General features: G+C 45.6%; 1 protein-coding gene across 1 annotated transcript in view; it reads right to left on the bottom strand.

Annotated features, from left to right (window-relative positions):
• The window catches only part of stau2 (staufen double-stranded RNA binding protein 2), a 56,177-nt gene that overhangs the window by 30,911 nt on the left and 9,846 nt on the right, over positions 1–15,420 (bottom strand). Inside the window, exons 6-11 of the mRNA XM_086101543.1 lie at positions 11,754–11,913; positions 9,474–9,581; positions 4,188–4,400; positions 3,081–3,218; positions 1,329–1,457; positions 521–578 (exon numbers count right to left, since the gene is read on the bottom strand). Coding sequence (XP_085957669.1) covers positions 521–578; positions 1,329–1,457; positions 3,081–3,218; positions 4,188–4,400; positions 9,474–9,581; positions 11,754–11,913 — 806 coding nt within the window. The remainder of the gene's footprint in view (positions 1–520; positions 579–1,328; positions 1,458–3,080; positions 3,219–4,187; positions 4,401–9,473; positions 9,582–11,753; positions 11,914–15,420) is intronic.

Here is a 15,420-nt window from a genome sequence, read left to right as displayed (position 1 = left end):
ACTATTGTGGCGAGATGCAGCAGACTTTAAGCGGTACTCGAGGTGACTTCAAAGTTATACACTTTGTCGTCTTTACCTAATTTTGTCTGCAGTTGTTTTCAAGTCAGCAAGCAACAAAGACATATTTTCAGGCGTCATATTTTCACGTCGATGGCCTGCGTCATATCTTGTGCTTTGTATACGTCTGCAGTGTGTAGGATTATGTGAATGTGCGCTTGTGCGTTAATCCTGAGTGAAATGTGATGTTTTGTGCACAGGAAGCCAGCGGGGGGACTCCCCAGAGGGCCTCAGTGTGCGGGCCCTGTAAGTCTGAGTGAATGGGCCTGAATTCGCAGGCTGCCCACGAGGACGCGCGGCCGATTAAACTGACAGTCAGATGCCCATTGACCAGTCACAGAGATTAAACGCCGGGCCATCTCGGTGACTAAAACCACCTGGGGATAGAGGCGGCGATGGAGATGCGGGGAAAGGGGAGGAGAAGGAAATGGAAAGAGAGACGAAGGGACGTGCCGATACTCACTGTTACTCGTTGCTTCGGTAAAAGATGCCTTTTGTCCACTCCAGGCTTTGTTGTCCATCTGTGGTGATGCAGAGGGAGGCGGAGAAGGGGTGTGGGGTAAGTAAGAGAGATGTATTCTTGAACAGACAGCTTTTTCCACGCATGTCAGACAAGTTCCTTCCTACTGTTTGGACCACAAAGAGACGAGCGCTCACATGCGAGAACGCTTAAGGAGCCCAGTGTCCGTCTAAGCCAGCTATTTAATCAGGTGGGGGCCGTCAATGTTCAGCACCCTCAAAGACTCCTATTCAGTGTGCTGCTGCTGTGGTGGTATGCGTGTCTGCATACACAAACACGCACAGTCACAAACACGTGTGTGCGCAACACCGAGCCCAACTATTTTTGGCTCGGTGTGGCAGTTGAGATGAGAAAAAGAGGTCGCAATGGTGATGAGTGGGAGAGAAAACAGGAACGCGACTGATTTGGAGGAGCACCTTGGGTACCTTGAAAGGTGCTATCTGAAAAGAAGATGCTATCAGGAACGGAGCTCGTTGTAAGTACAACGTGAATAAGAAAAGGGATGGAATGGCAACAACAGCCACCAATTAAAAACGGATTCTGGCTTAAATTGCATGCTGCTGTGTGCAAAACAGCAATGAACTTGTAGATTCATGATCCCTCTCATGACACGATATTTAACACCGCACTCTGGTCTGAGTTTGGAAGTAAGTCACACGGTGATGTCGTCTATCACTAATCAATGCTAAATGCAGTAGAACATTTTGTTAAAAACAAAACACTTCACCACTTAAAAAAAAAAAAGAAGTACCTCTGTAGGACTTTGGGAGACGGTCGAGGCTTTGTATCCCAGCTGCAGCAGCATTGCCTCAGCAGCATTCCGTTTAGCCACCTTTTTGTTCGGCCCTGTTCCCGAGGCAACATCGTCGTTTACCTTCACCTGCGTGAAGAACACAGCCGAATTCAAATAGTCACAATTCATAAAAAAATTAAATAAAAGAGGCCAGCTGCAAGGCACCACTTGAGCAGAAGTCCGTTGAAGCGGCACAGTTCTTGTGACATTCCCTCCGTTTTTCCACACTTTGAGTCACTTGTAGCCAGGAAGGCTTCAGTTTCCTTCCCCAGACCGAGCCGGCCACACAATTTGCACTTTGCGAAGAAAGGCAAAGTGAAGAGTTTGTTTTTCAGCGAACCTTGAAACATTAAATCTGTCAACTTATAATGTAAGCAGCTATTTCCAAGAGAATATCAGACGTCGTTATGTTATGCAAACAGACAATTACGCTGTACAAATAACATGAAGGCGGGCCGGAGCCTGTGAAAAGACAGGCTTCCACGCACTCACTCCAAGTGCTCTGACGTGCTCATTAGGCGCTCGTTTCAAGGCATCATATGGGCCGCGAGCAAGCCAGAATAAGGAGAAGCCCGGCAAATGACTCGTAGAATAAACACAATAATTCTTAAAATAATAATAATAATAATGATAATAATAATAATGCATTTTATTTAAAAGCGCCTTTCATGCCACCCAAGGACACTGTACAGACAATAAGAAAATACAATGTAAAAATTTGTAAACGAGATATTATATAAAAACAGGACATAAAATCATAAAATCATAAAAACATGGAAAGAGCTAAGAAATGGAAGAGCTATGTGTTGTAGGCAATCCTGAACAGGTGTGTTTTTAGACGGGACTTGAAAGTGGAAAGAGGTGTGCAGTTTTGGAGGTCCGGAGGTAGGTTGTTAAATACAATACAATCCCTCGATTAAAAGGCACAAGGTGAACTCGTGCGTTGGAACACAACTCAAGAGGAGTAACGCAGAGACACCATTTCACTCCCTGCGCCTGTGGCGGAGAACAATGAGGAAATTTAAGAAGGGTGAACGGACTACACAAAAGAAACGCGCAGACATTCACAGAGCCTGATGCGCGTATCCAAGAGGCATGGAGAATAGGTTTGAGGACGAATGACTGCCTGACGCTAAGAGAAGCTCTGTTCCGCTTATGAAAGAAGGGGACTGCGGGAAAAGAAAATGTGACTGACAGACACAGAAAAAAAAAAAAACCAACAACAACCCAGCAAGGATCATCGAGAGGATGACAAGAAAACTAAATGCAATTATGAAGACAAACGCGTGTTGCGCGGGTCTTTGACAAATAATCATCGACTGGAGTTTCCCCAATTAAATACAGATATGCAGCTTTCCCATGAACGTAAATGCCGTTCAATAGATATGGGCCAGAAGCAACGGACATGGAATGAACGACATGCTTCTCACTCATCTCACGTGCCCACAATGTCTCGAAGTCTGCGGCATTTGATGAGATTTACATTCACGTTTCGAGGGTCTTGCGTTACTTCCAAAATCAAAACGTTTGCTAACTCAATTTTGATGTTGCGATGACTGTCTGCATGCCTGACAAAATGTTCTGTGTAAAATGTATCCTTGTCCGTCCTCTCATATGACCCTGAAGACGTAATGCGCCCCGGCCCCCGGGGCCCCCGAGCCTTTTACTTCTCCGTTCCAATGAACCCCAGATTGTCAAAGCAGTACGTACCTGCATGATAAACTCCCGGCGTCGGGGCATCCCCCTCTCCGAAAGCAGCAAATACTCAGGCTCTTTCTCCTTCTTGGCCTGCTGGATCTGGGCCAGGCGGCTGATCGGGTTCATGCCCTGGCCATAGTCCGGTCCCGTCTAGAGGACGAGGTAACAAGCAACGGGAAACGTGAACGCTTCCAATGATAATAGTAGTCGAGCGGTTGACAGAAGCGTTTCAAGGTTCTATGCAAAATGGTGTCATCCAGATGAACATCGCAAACATTTTCATACTGAATTTGGGATGAGAAAAGAACGATGCGATTGTTAGCCCATGGGAAGAGACTGTACCTCGCTGCAGGTGGAGAAATAAAGTTAGTGAGGAATTGGAAGGAAAGTGATCCGAAAGTGCATTTTAGAGTCTAAAAATGATGACTTTGGGCAAGAGGCAAGGTACGCGGTGGACTAATCTTCAGTCAACTGCAGGGCATACTCAGCGATGCCAGCAGCTCTTATGAACATGCGCAATATTTGCTTGAGAACATTTGGATTTTGTCAAGTGTTGAAGCTAAAACGAACAAACACCACCAGAAGAGCTCCAAACAAGAAGATTTTGAATATCAAGTTCCAAATGAAATGATATCAAGCCTTTTTTGTGCGATTGAGTTTTAGTTAGCCTCGTTTTGAATCACGCCAGCACTTGACCTGAAAACCTCATATTGTGTGAGACGGAATCGAAACGATTTCTGCCCCAGTTGACAGTGTCTTTGAGCCTCACGCTTAATGTGCCATTTCATGAACTTTTTCATCCGAGATGCCGATCATCTGAAAATGTGGTGATTTCGGATGAAGTCATTTTCAATTCCTACTTAAAGTGGTAAAATGTTGGGTGCCCACTGAACTTCAAATTAAGCAGTTCACCACGCTGGATCTCTTCTTGGGGTTTTTTTTTTTTTTTTGAGGATTGATTTCATTCAATTAATTGGCTGAGAACTATATGGCTGTTTACACCGAGTCCAATCCTTCATTAGAATAGGCCTGCAGTTGAAGAAATAAAATCCCTGCCTAATCTACAGGAGGATAGGCAACGGATTCAAATCTGAGCACCCCCCACGCTGGCTCGAGTACCTTGAGGATAGTCTTGGTGCGTTTCTTGTAGTGTGTTTTGGGTTTCTCCACAACCGGAATGAAGGGCAACTTCTTGAGGTCCTGCAGAACGGACAGAGCGGCCCGCTTCTTGGACAGCTTTTTGCTGTTGCCCTCGCCCTCGGCTGAGAATTCCCCAACGGTGACGCGGGTCAGGAAGCTTTTCATGTGCGGGGGTCCACTCTCCTTCAACACCTATTGCATATACACAAGTGGAGAGGGAGTTCCGCAAAGGAAAATGTTGACTCCATTCCAGAATATTCCTGGACAGATACACGAAACAGAACCGAGAGGCTTGCGTGCGTGCCTGCATGTGGACAGAAAGGGCTTCTGCAGATCCATGCAAATGCGTGTTTTGTGTCTTTTTAGTCATGGTGTGTGTAAATGTGTGTGTGTGTGTGTGTTGGGAAGCGTGTGCAGCACACTCTGCAAGCCGCTACACCAGGTGGTCTGAAACATCTGCTCTCAATGGTGAAAGTGCTACCCGCCCATATACTCATGTTATTCATATACAAGACACACACACACACACACACACACACACACACACACACACACACAGGCACTGACGTACAAGAACACATTAAGAGTAAAATGCTCCTAGATGACAGTCTCTAGTGACGAGGGCTCAGTTTCCTTCCTCTAGCCTCTGGTCACCTGGGAGACCTAAAACAAACACCGGCTGGCGTTAGGTCATGCTTCTGCAATCACATCTACTTCCTGTGAAGTACGCAAGCGGGGTTTGTGCGAGTCGTGTGGGTGTGGGTGTGTGTGTGTGAGGGGGAGAAAGCGAGAAAGAGAGATAAAGCGAGAGGGAGGCAAAGAGAGACACGACAGGTGTGGCTCTCCGAAACATTTCGTGAAAACACACAAAAAGGGAGAATCAAGTTTGACACACCAAGACAACAACAGCACAGTGCACCTAATCGCTATTCTTTTGTTGTTTTTAAGCAGCGTCCATTAACTGGTGCGTCAACAACTCCATAATCAGAGCACAATTTGTGGTGCTCACAGCGCAAATTGCTGCAATCAAACAAACTGCAAACGGCTCATTTCAACCCCCCGTGAACTGATTAAAACCGATAAGTGGAACCATGAGCATTCCAGAAATACTTGACACAACAACGCAGGCAGGCCAATTCCGCACCACAACAGGAATTGAGGCATCAAGTCCCCATTATTGCCCATTGAATAAAAACTGCACGCCAATTGTTGCAGTTCACCACTGTTGGATTGATTATTTTTAGTCATCATACATTCGCTTATGCCTGACATGATAAATTGATTATGCTTGCAAAGAAGAACGCTTATGCTTGCAATCATTAATTGACTATGCCTGCAATGAAGAACGCTTCTGCTTTTAATAAAGATACATTCTTTATTATGTACTCACATTTTATCCATTATATACTCACTTTTATAATCAAGAATGCTTGGTGCACTGTGTGGAAGTTTAGGGACGCAACCACCTTTCCGAGGACGTGGTTGGGAAGAGATAAGTGTTAAGACTAAACAGTGAGCAAGGGTGAACAGTGAATGGAGCCATCAACACCAGCTGCGGCGTGATGTTTTTGTGACAATTGCACACATGTACGTAATTGCACTCACATACACACACATAGTCAAACAAGTTCAGTGTGTGTTCAACAGCCCCCACCCTTTAGGTTGGACACACCTATGTAGTAGCATTCCCAATAAATGAGGAGGTGAAGGGGGAGATCGTTAGGGTTACGTGCGGAGAACTGAAACCGAACGCTTCTCCTCGTTCCCTCCTGGTACCAGAATCGAGTCTCCTGTCTCCTCCTTTTGTTTATTCCTGAGTGTCAAATTGGATGAACCTGACAACCACGTAAGATGACGCTAACGACGGCCATCGCGCCAGTTGCACTTGAAAATGTAAGGAATGGTCAACACCACAGTGCCGAAAAGTTAGTCGGCCGAGTATCTTCGAGCATATGGACAAAAACCTTCGCCGCTGAGTGAGCAACAACTTGCATTTATTTCATCTTCAATTCTGACTCACCGTGGTTATACTTGCAAAATAGCTCTTACATCTCTTCGAAGCGCTGTGACTGCCAAGCACTCGTGTGCGTGGCCAACGCTTACTCCGTCAGGTTTTTTTTTTTTCTGTCAGCATTCCTGTACAATGAATACACTTTATGTGGAAAAAGCATATTGCATGGAGGCCTTGGAACTCAAAAGCTGATAGCTTGTTCACCCATAGCAGAAACGCTTGTCGCCTTAAGAAATACATGTAACAGGGCTGCTTCTAGCACCACCCGCGCACTGCATATTCGTCTTTATGTCACACTTGTGAATTTCCAATCTGCAATAGGACGTTGGCAAGTCCTGCTTGTGTAGGGAAGACTGGCACACACGTGGCATCACGCTCTCGGCCCATCGTTGCTCTTCCCTCACTCCTCACTTTATTACTTCAAGCTCATGCGCCGTCTCTTTTTCCATCACCGGCTGCCTTAAAACACACGCAGGCTTGCAGCTTGTGTCACCGAACACGATGGGAAGCTACCCAAGGAAATAAACAATTACAACAGAGTTTAGATTTGCAATGAGGAAAAACCAAAATCATCAATGCTCTGATTTTGAAAAAAAAGAAGAAAAAAAAAGAGTGATGCCAAAATGTGTTCCAGTAATACTTTCCTCACAAACATGACCTGCCCGAGGGCCTCAGGTACACCAGAAGTGAAATAGATAGATAGGCAGATAGAAAGTTCAGAGAAAAGGTAGGGGTCCGGCGGAATGAAGAAAGGCTCTTTTGTGTGATGCCCGGTGGATGGACAAGCTCTTGGGGGGAGGGGGGGGGGGGACTCTTCTCATACGATGGGTGGTTCTTGGCCCAGACTCTCGACTCTTGTGTCCCTCCTCGGAAGAGGAGCCTCCAATCCAACAAACAAGCTGTGATTTATAGATTGGTTCCTCTTTGATGCTGACATCTGCTTGATATTGCCTGACAGGAGGATTAAATGAGCCAACTGGCTCGGAGGGTGGCGCGACCCTCATCGGCGTGGAGGGATGGGAAAGCAGGCGCTCGCTCGCAGTGACTCATTGCTAATTTCATGGCCCAGAGAGGGGAGGACGGAGATGTGAAAACACGGGCACTGCTGTGAGAGGTGTTCAACCTGAGAAATGACCGGGACAGTTTTGTGAATTGATGAAAAAGAAAATGTGCGGCCTCAATGTGTTAAGCACACTTCTAAACGCTAGAGTGGAACACTAATAAAAACAAAACAAAGTGGAACACTAATAAAAACAAAACAAAAACAAACAACAGCAACAACAAAAACACTCCATGTTGAATGCATTCATCAGACAGTTACTAAAAAATATATAAAAAAAAGGACAACAGTTGACGAAAAAGGGTCTCTCCTGTTGCCAAACTTGCCAGTTGAAAAGGACCAATAACAAATAGAGCCGTGTTGAGCACAGCCAGTACTGCACAATGAAAATGGGCAGAAGTGCAAGAGTCAAGAACAAAAATAAGGTGCTGAGGCATTTAAACATGCCATCAAAGAGAGAAAAGTCAGACTAGTTTGTTTCGCTGTGTGGTTAGTGCAACTAGCACGTCAAACTGGTAGTGTAAGTGAAAACACAATCATAAAAAAATAAATAAACGCCCGGAAAAAGAGTCGCTGTTTGCTTCAAAGTGGCTCAGGCTTTTGTTTTACAAGACAGGAAAATGAATGCCGTGCGAGCGATGCGCAAAGACAGACGCCAACGTGGAGCAACATTCCCTGGCCCATTTAAAGTCGGAGCAAACCAAGACAAACACGAGCGTCACTGGATGGCACGCAGCAATATCTTGTGAGAAGGAAGACGATTGAGTTGGCAAGCAAGCATAGAAATCTGAAGTTGGACAGGAAACGCAATATGAAAGTTGGAGGAAATCCACACGCAGAGAAAGCGAAGATGAACTGCTCATCAGGCAACTGAAATGAGGAAGTGCCAGCAAAAGGAGAGACAGGAGCGCTACGCTGAAAACGGCTACTCGAGGCATCGAAATGGGAGGATGAAAACGAAAGTAGCCTAATTTCACACCGTGACAGCTCATGAATCACAACAACGCAGATTTAGCCATCCTCGTGTATTAATAGCCGTTCCAGGAAGAACGGCTATGTCGCGGTCTGATGAGCAAACGCGTTTCCAAAAAAAATAAATGAATGGGGGAGTAGACGGGAGGGATGGGAAGCTTTCCGGATAATTTTCGGAAATTGTGTAAAGTCATGAGCAAACAACGCCGACAGAGAATTGTAGGTGTCGCTTCCTTCCATCCTTGTCTCCATTTCCTCTCACCCCCATTCACCGAAACAGTAAACCCGTTGCTTTCACAAGTATCATTCTTCTGTGTTTTTTGGGGAGTGATGGCCCGAGGAGTGGAAAGGAAGGATTCAATAGCGGAAGGGAGGGGGCACACAAAATAAACTGAGCCTCCCTTGTTTTTGGCACCTTGAAGTGTTGAGAAGGAGAAAGGGCGACGAAGGAGAGATTATTGGAGACGTCAGCCGAGATATGGTGAAAAGCCAAAGAGAACAGACGAAGCGGGTCGCTTAGGGACATCATTGATTTTTACAAAACTCGCGGTCAGTCAAAGTCAACAATGTGAAAAAAAACAAACGCGCAACCCTTTAAAATCTCTACGGGACACAAAACCTTGGGAAAGGTCTACGTCAATCCGCTTCGTTAAGACATAGCCACTGCCCATCAGTTATCCCGAGCCGTTATCCGGTTCAGGGTCGTATCAAAGCTGCAACCGGTGCAGGGTGACTCGAGGTCTACGCCCCAGACTGATCGTGATCCAACACAGGCCCAATGTGAATTGAATATAAGTTTCAGACACCATTTTAAGCCAATTTACGATCCAGACGAATTCAAACATTCGTCTTCTAATACTGGACGCATTTTATCAGCTGAGTCAACAGCAATCTCAACATTCTTAACAACATGAGCATTTTCCACCGCCCCAAAAAATAAAATACAAATGCACTTTAAATTAGAATACGATAATCCAAAACAACTTCTGAGTCTTTTTTCTTTTTGGGGGGGGGGGGGGGGTAGTGGTGGATCCTCCATTTGAGTATTTCTATTAGATGACACCCCATAAACGGTTCACAGTCAAATAAGTCATTTTTGGGTTCACAATTGTTGACACTGACAAAAGGTGACATCTCACAGTATTGGCCACCTTGGCATTGGAAACCCAGTTGGCTGAACATGTGTCACTTTCAAAAAAAAAAAACTGTCGTGGCTTCTCACCTCAAAGTTGACATTCAAGTTCCTCTTCAGGGCAATTTCATAGACCAGGCTGATCTCAGATTTGCTGGCGTCAGCGCCTTCCTCACTTTCCACCTTTTCTTCTGGGTCCTAACAAAAAAAAAAAGGATCAAGAAAGGATGTCAGATAGTGTGAGCATTTGAGAAACGTGTTTTTTGGAAACGGCATTTTTAAGAGTGGTCTGTGTTGACGACATCGACGAGACAATGCCAACTAAGCGCATGGACAGAGGACAGATAGGATGGAGGGTTTTTTTGGGAAACTGTCAATGGTTTCAAGCTGTAAAAATACAGAGCTATTTGTTTTCTTTCAACTGATAAGCGTATCTCATATTTGGGGCGGAAAATGTAATAAATGATTCGCCAGTAAATGCTGACACTTAAAAAAAATAATTGTCCATGACTGTTTGAGAACTGTATCCAACCATGTCATAAAATGACAAATTTAGGAGGTGCACGTCAGCCAAGCTGTTGGAAAGTCAGGCACGCACTGTACTACAGAACCATTTTATCAAGTCTTTATTCCCACGAGCCAAATTAATCACTGTAAGCGTCATGAACATTTTTCTCTTAACCAGCAGAAATTAGATCACAAGAACCCGAATTGGTCAACAATTAGGGTGGTCCATGGGAATCGAATAAGGACACTACCGTTCATCGTTTGAGCATTTGCATGATGTTTATTTTTTTCTGGGAAAGAATGCTGGATTGCCCAAAATCAAAATCCTTTCGTGCTGGAATTTAACATGCGAACTAACGAAGATGGCTTGACAGGTCAGAGTCACTAGTGGGAGATCACAGCTGGCAAAATCACCAGATGCGAACCGTTTATGAACTGGCCTTTGATTGATGTGACCAATGACAGCGAGTGCAGACTGTTTTGCTATGATATAAGGATTTGTTTGAGTCATACATCCCATTTCAAAGCACTTTCATATGATTCATGCTTAAATCTGCGCCGCTGAGAGAATTGCGATAAGTATAATGATAGACGCATGCATCATCGGCTGCGTCCGCACAAGGAATGACCACGCAGACCGGCAACCTTGCTATGACAAATTACAAATAGATTCAACTTTCGTGCTTCTCCTAAGATCAGCAAATTCTGGGGAAAACGCAGCAAGTCACAAAAAGTCAAGCCCAAATTTCTCATGAGGGGATTTCGTGATGTCGTAACGACAGTGCTGCAGATTTCAACATTTGAGGTTTTCGTTCCCTGCGATTGGCCGGCAACCAGTTCAGGATGTCCCCCGCCACTGCCCCAAGACAGCTGGGATGGGCTCCAGTGAGGAGAAGCGGATCGGAATCAACTGGATTTCACAAATGATTCAACTTCCAAAGAGCAATGGCTAACCACAAATCTTTTGAAACGATTGGGAGAGGCAACACGGACGCATGTCGTCGACGTTGTCGTCATTGTTGGTGTTCCTCATTTCATCTGCGGTACATACTTCCCACGATTACTGTACTACACTGCCATCCAACAAACGAAAGGCGACGGATTGCAGCTTTAAAGGGGTTCATTCAGCGATTTCGATTTGTGAAACTGAATTTAAAAAAAAAAAAAAAAAGACTCCTATGCATTCAAGAACACTTGCAACAGGAAAAATATATTTGATTGTTGCTCGAGAGGTGTCTTCAACACTATAATAGGGTATTTTGTGCTGGACGGAGAAGTTACCGAGGACATTTCGTCATGTTTTATTTGGAGTCAGAATCACAGGCATTTAGCAAACAATCACAATGTGCAAGAAATTGTGCAACAAGACTCAGTCAAAGCCAAAAACAAACAAAAAAAAAAGCTCCTTTATTGATGCTACAACAAAACCGGTCAGGCAAAATAACAGAAGCAAACCGTAACAAAAGCAAATTACTGGCAATTAGCAGGTTGTGAGCATCTGGGGTAATTCGATTTGCCGTATGAGACAATAACGGTTGGCAAATGCGCCTCGAGGAAAACCAGGGAAAGGTACGGACACACCGAGAGACAAAAAGAAGATCACAACTAATTCTGACAGCAGCAAACTAAAACCAGATTCGTTACACGTTAGAGTAATTGGCACGGAGGCGGATTTGGATTCAATCTGATGGTTTCAATCTTTATTAATCGCTAAAGAGGCATAACGCTGCCCACGGAGTAGAGCAGTGTTAAAAAGACGACAGTAATGTTGTGGCCGCTCATCTTAAATGTTGGTTTCATGCGAGGAAATAAATCAAAAGTAACGTATGCATGCGGCGGGCATGCTCGTTTGCGAGAGGTCACCTGCGGTGGTCGTTCCGGGATGGGCTCATTGCGGAGTGCTTGGAGGGCCTTCATGGCAGCGTTGTGTCTGGCAGCTTGGCGAGTGCGCCCCTCCCCGATAAACTCGTGACTCCCCACGGAGAGCTGGACGTAGAAGATCTTGGGAATGGGATAATGGTACCTGGAAAGAGACAAACAGGAGGCGGCGCCGTCATGAACAAAATGAATTCAATTAGGAGTTGTTTATGTCCCCCAAAGAGAACAACTTTAACTCAAAAAAATAAATAAAATAAAAATAAAACGCACGGCAAACAAAAAATAAGCTTGAACGTTATGAGAAAATCTAAAGCATTTAATACACTGCTAAAAACAAACAGGTCATGACATTAGAGTCAATTACCCTGTTGGCCAATCACCGAAGTAATATGGTATTTAATTTCTGAGTTTGGGCTTGCGAAACAAAGCGCCGGCACACATCTATCCTCTCCTCTTTCTTCTCAGCCTCAACATAGATTTTGCTCTCTTTCATTGAGGCCTGACAGAGTGCGACTGAGCTGTCAACAAATTGATAGAACGGTCTGCAAGTCCATGTGGTGATGCCCCCTCCTGGGTCAAGGGGATGGGAGGGGCGGGGGTCTGCAGAATGGAGGGCAATGAGAGAGAAATAGTGGGAAAGCTAACAAGAGGTGGGAGGAACCCAACGTTTGGAATATGCCTTTTCCCCGTCTTCTTCTGGTTTCTTCTCTGCCAGTACGTAGACTTCAATTCATGAGAACATACGAGTCCCATATGTGGCACACACACAGAAACTCTACCATGCAAAGCAAAGGCCATATTTCAACCACACGCAGAAATATCCCCGAGCTCATCTGAGATGGACTGACACAAAGTGGAAAAGTGCGCAGTGGTCTGAGGAGTCCGCATTTCAAAATTGTTTTCAGCAATCATGGATGTCATCCGCTCGGACCATCCGGATTTTTCAAAAAAGCTGACAACTCTGTTGGTATGGGCGTGTGTTCGTGCCCCGCTGCGGCTTGCTTGATGATGTCATGTTATGCTTGACATCACTGAACGTGGAATGAATCGGCAGCATCAATTGCAGGGCAAGCCAGTCAAAGTTAATGACAAAGAAAGAAAAGTACATAGTCGATTCCAGACTATCATAATATTGCTTCTCTTACGAACAAGTTATTCTGAAAAACACACAATTTTTTTTCCTGTTCTGCCTCTTCACGTATTCCCCTAATCTCCTGCACGGCAGGCCTTGGAAAAGGCATTTTATTCTCTGACTGGCAGGAGGTCTTTCCTCAGCCCGCAGCCGTCCTTCTCATGCATCTGCTCTCGGCTCCTCCGGGCCACCGGAGCCTTCCCTGGGCGGGGGCTTGCCTGGCCCTCGCACGTCAAGATCAGCCCCCGGGGTCTCAGAGGATATGCCAAGTGCAACATGGGCTCTGGCCAACAGCGCCGCGCCGAGATGGGAGCAGCTGGGGCTGGAACATGGAGTACAGGTGCAGAGAGAGAGAGAGAGAGAGAGAGAGAGAGAGATTGAGGGATAACACGGAGAACGCAAAAGGAGACCGAAGCGCTGGAAGGGAAGAAGAAAACAGAAAGCGAGAGGCTGGGGTGGAGGGGAGGCCGCTGGGAGACCCTAATCTGCAACGTGGGAAAGTCGCAAGCGAGCGAGCCAAGAACACAGGAGAGCACATGTACACGCGGCAAAATCATGCGCGCAAGAAAGGCAAGCGGATCACATCGGTGCCTGCTGGCTCGCTCGGCATGGATGTGTTAATTATTTGTATTATTATTATTACTACAAAGCGGGAATCTGGCCAGGACACCCGAAGGGAGGGTGTGGAAACGGCTTGAAGGAAAGAAAATCAATTAAAATAATCATTGAAAATAATTTTTTTTTTTGATGACGTGTGTGAATGCATATGTAAGTTATGACTCATAATGTCAGCATTTCGCACACACACACACACACACACACAAACACCACACAGCACACACATTTTGCTCTCTTTGATCCCTCAAACAGTCAGAATGGAAAGTGAGAGATATGAGCATGCAATTACTCTTGCAAATGACAAGGTGACATTTAGTCCGGAAGCCCTTTTTTGTCGGGTAAGCCAAACTTGCCTTCACGATGCGGAAAGAAAACTTTTGAACACCAGCATCACCATCAGCATGTCGCCGTCAATATTCCTTTTGTGCATTTGGTGATGGTGAAACTGTTTTGGGAGACAGTTAGTAGATGATGACTCCAACCCACCTCACCCCCGCCCCTCCAATCAGTCCTTTTTTTTTTGTTCCTATTAATAAAACTTGTTTCCAACATTTTTTGGAGGGTGAAAATGAGGTGTCGATTTGAGGTGAGCCCAGCATTTGCACTCCGCTCTAAATGAAGGCAAAACATCTGTTACAGCGGAGGCCACGAGTGGAGGCTACATGCTAAACCGTGAGAGTATAACACATTTCATGGAAAATGCACACGTGTCTGTTCGTTGGCTTTTGAATTGAAAAGCATTTGTATTCAGGAACATCGAGTGGCCCGGCCAAAGAGAGGGAAAAACAACATGACACGCGGGGTGGCTTTCTTCGCACCGCCATTCGGACTAGTGGCCAACAGTTGGACAGGCTTTCACGACAGTCGCGCACAAACATGAACATAACGCCACACAGCCAGAGCAGCAAGAGTGACAGAGCCTTTGTCGACCCCCCCCCCCCCAGCACCCCCTCCCCACCCCCCCCCCCCCCCAAAAGAAAAACTTGGAAAGGCTTGTTCTTCCTTCAGCTGCCCTTTCTTCCAATCTCTTGCCAGACATGTACTTGAATTAATTCCCTCCCTCCTTCCCTTATACTTCATTCCGTGTCCATCATTAATAGATTTTTTTTCCCCGTTTTGCCTCACGCAACTGCTAATATACAAAATTGATTATGATGTGACATTGCCAAAAACATCTCAAGAAAAACAAACAAACAACAAAAACAAATGTTGGGCTCGGATTTATAAATCTGACGTACAAGGTATCTTCCTGTGTGTGTGTGTGTGTGTGTGGGGGGGGGGGGGGGGGTGCAACCCTGCAAATGGCCAGCAGTGACTGATTTCAATCCGACACTCTCCCTCACTTTTATACCTGTTGCCAACAGCGCGCGCAGTCGGTAAGAGTGAGGGAACACAAAATTCCGCACCTGCCAGTTAAGAACGTAGTAAAGATCGCAAGCATAATCTGTTGAAGTGAAGTGCCCACTTTTGGGGATTTTAGTCAAATCCTGCCCTAAGTGCGCACCAGAAAGACCCGTGATTGGCATCAACTTTGAACATCACAAGAGGGAAGTGTTTTTCTATCGAGTACAGTCGATGGCTTTTGACAGCATCCACATTCAGGTTCAGTTGTTCAACCTCAAAAGTGCGCGCAGGGTACGTAGCACCTCCTACGTGATCATTAGTAGCGCAGAGCTGAATCCCTCGCTCACATCGCTTGCGCTACACTTCCTCTCCTGCAGACAGCCGTGTCAACGACGGCCTTCTAATAGGGCCATCTTTACCGACAAACGGCGTTTCACATCCAAACATTGCCCACCAGAGAGGCTTTGTTGCTTCTTTCAATCCCAGTGTCAAAAGCTGAGAGCGTTCGTTGTTTCCACCGCCTTGCTGTGGTTTCAATTTTGAACATGAGATTAAAGC

The sequence above is a fragment of the Hippocampus guttulatus genome, chromosome 21 (assembly GCF_054856545.1).
Source record: "Hippocampus guttulatus isolate MCC_2025c chromosome 21, RoL_Hgut_1.0, whole genome shotgun sequence".
NCBI classification, from domain to species: Eukaryota; Metazoa; Chordata; class Actinopteri; order Syngnathiformes; family Syngnathidae; genus Hippocampus; species Hippocampus guttulatus.
The sequence above is the reverse complement of the archived record's forward strand: the minus strand, read 5'-3'. Positions and strand labels throughout refer to the sequence as shown.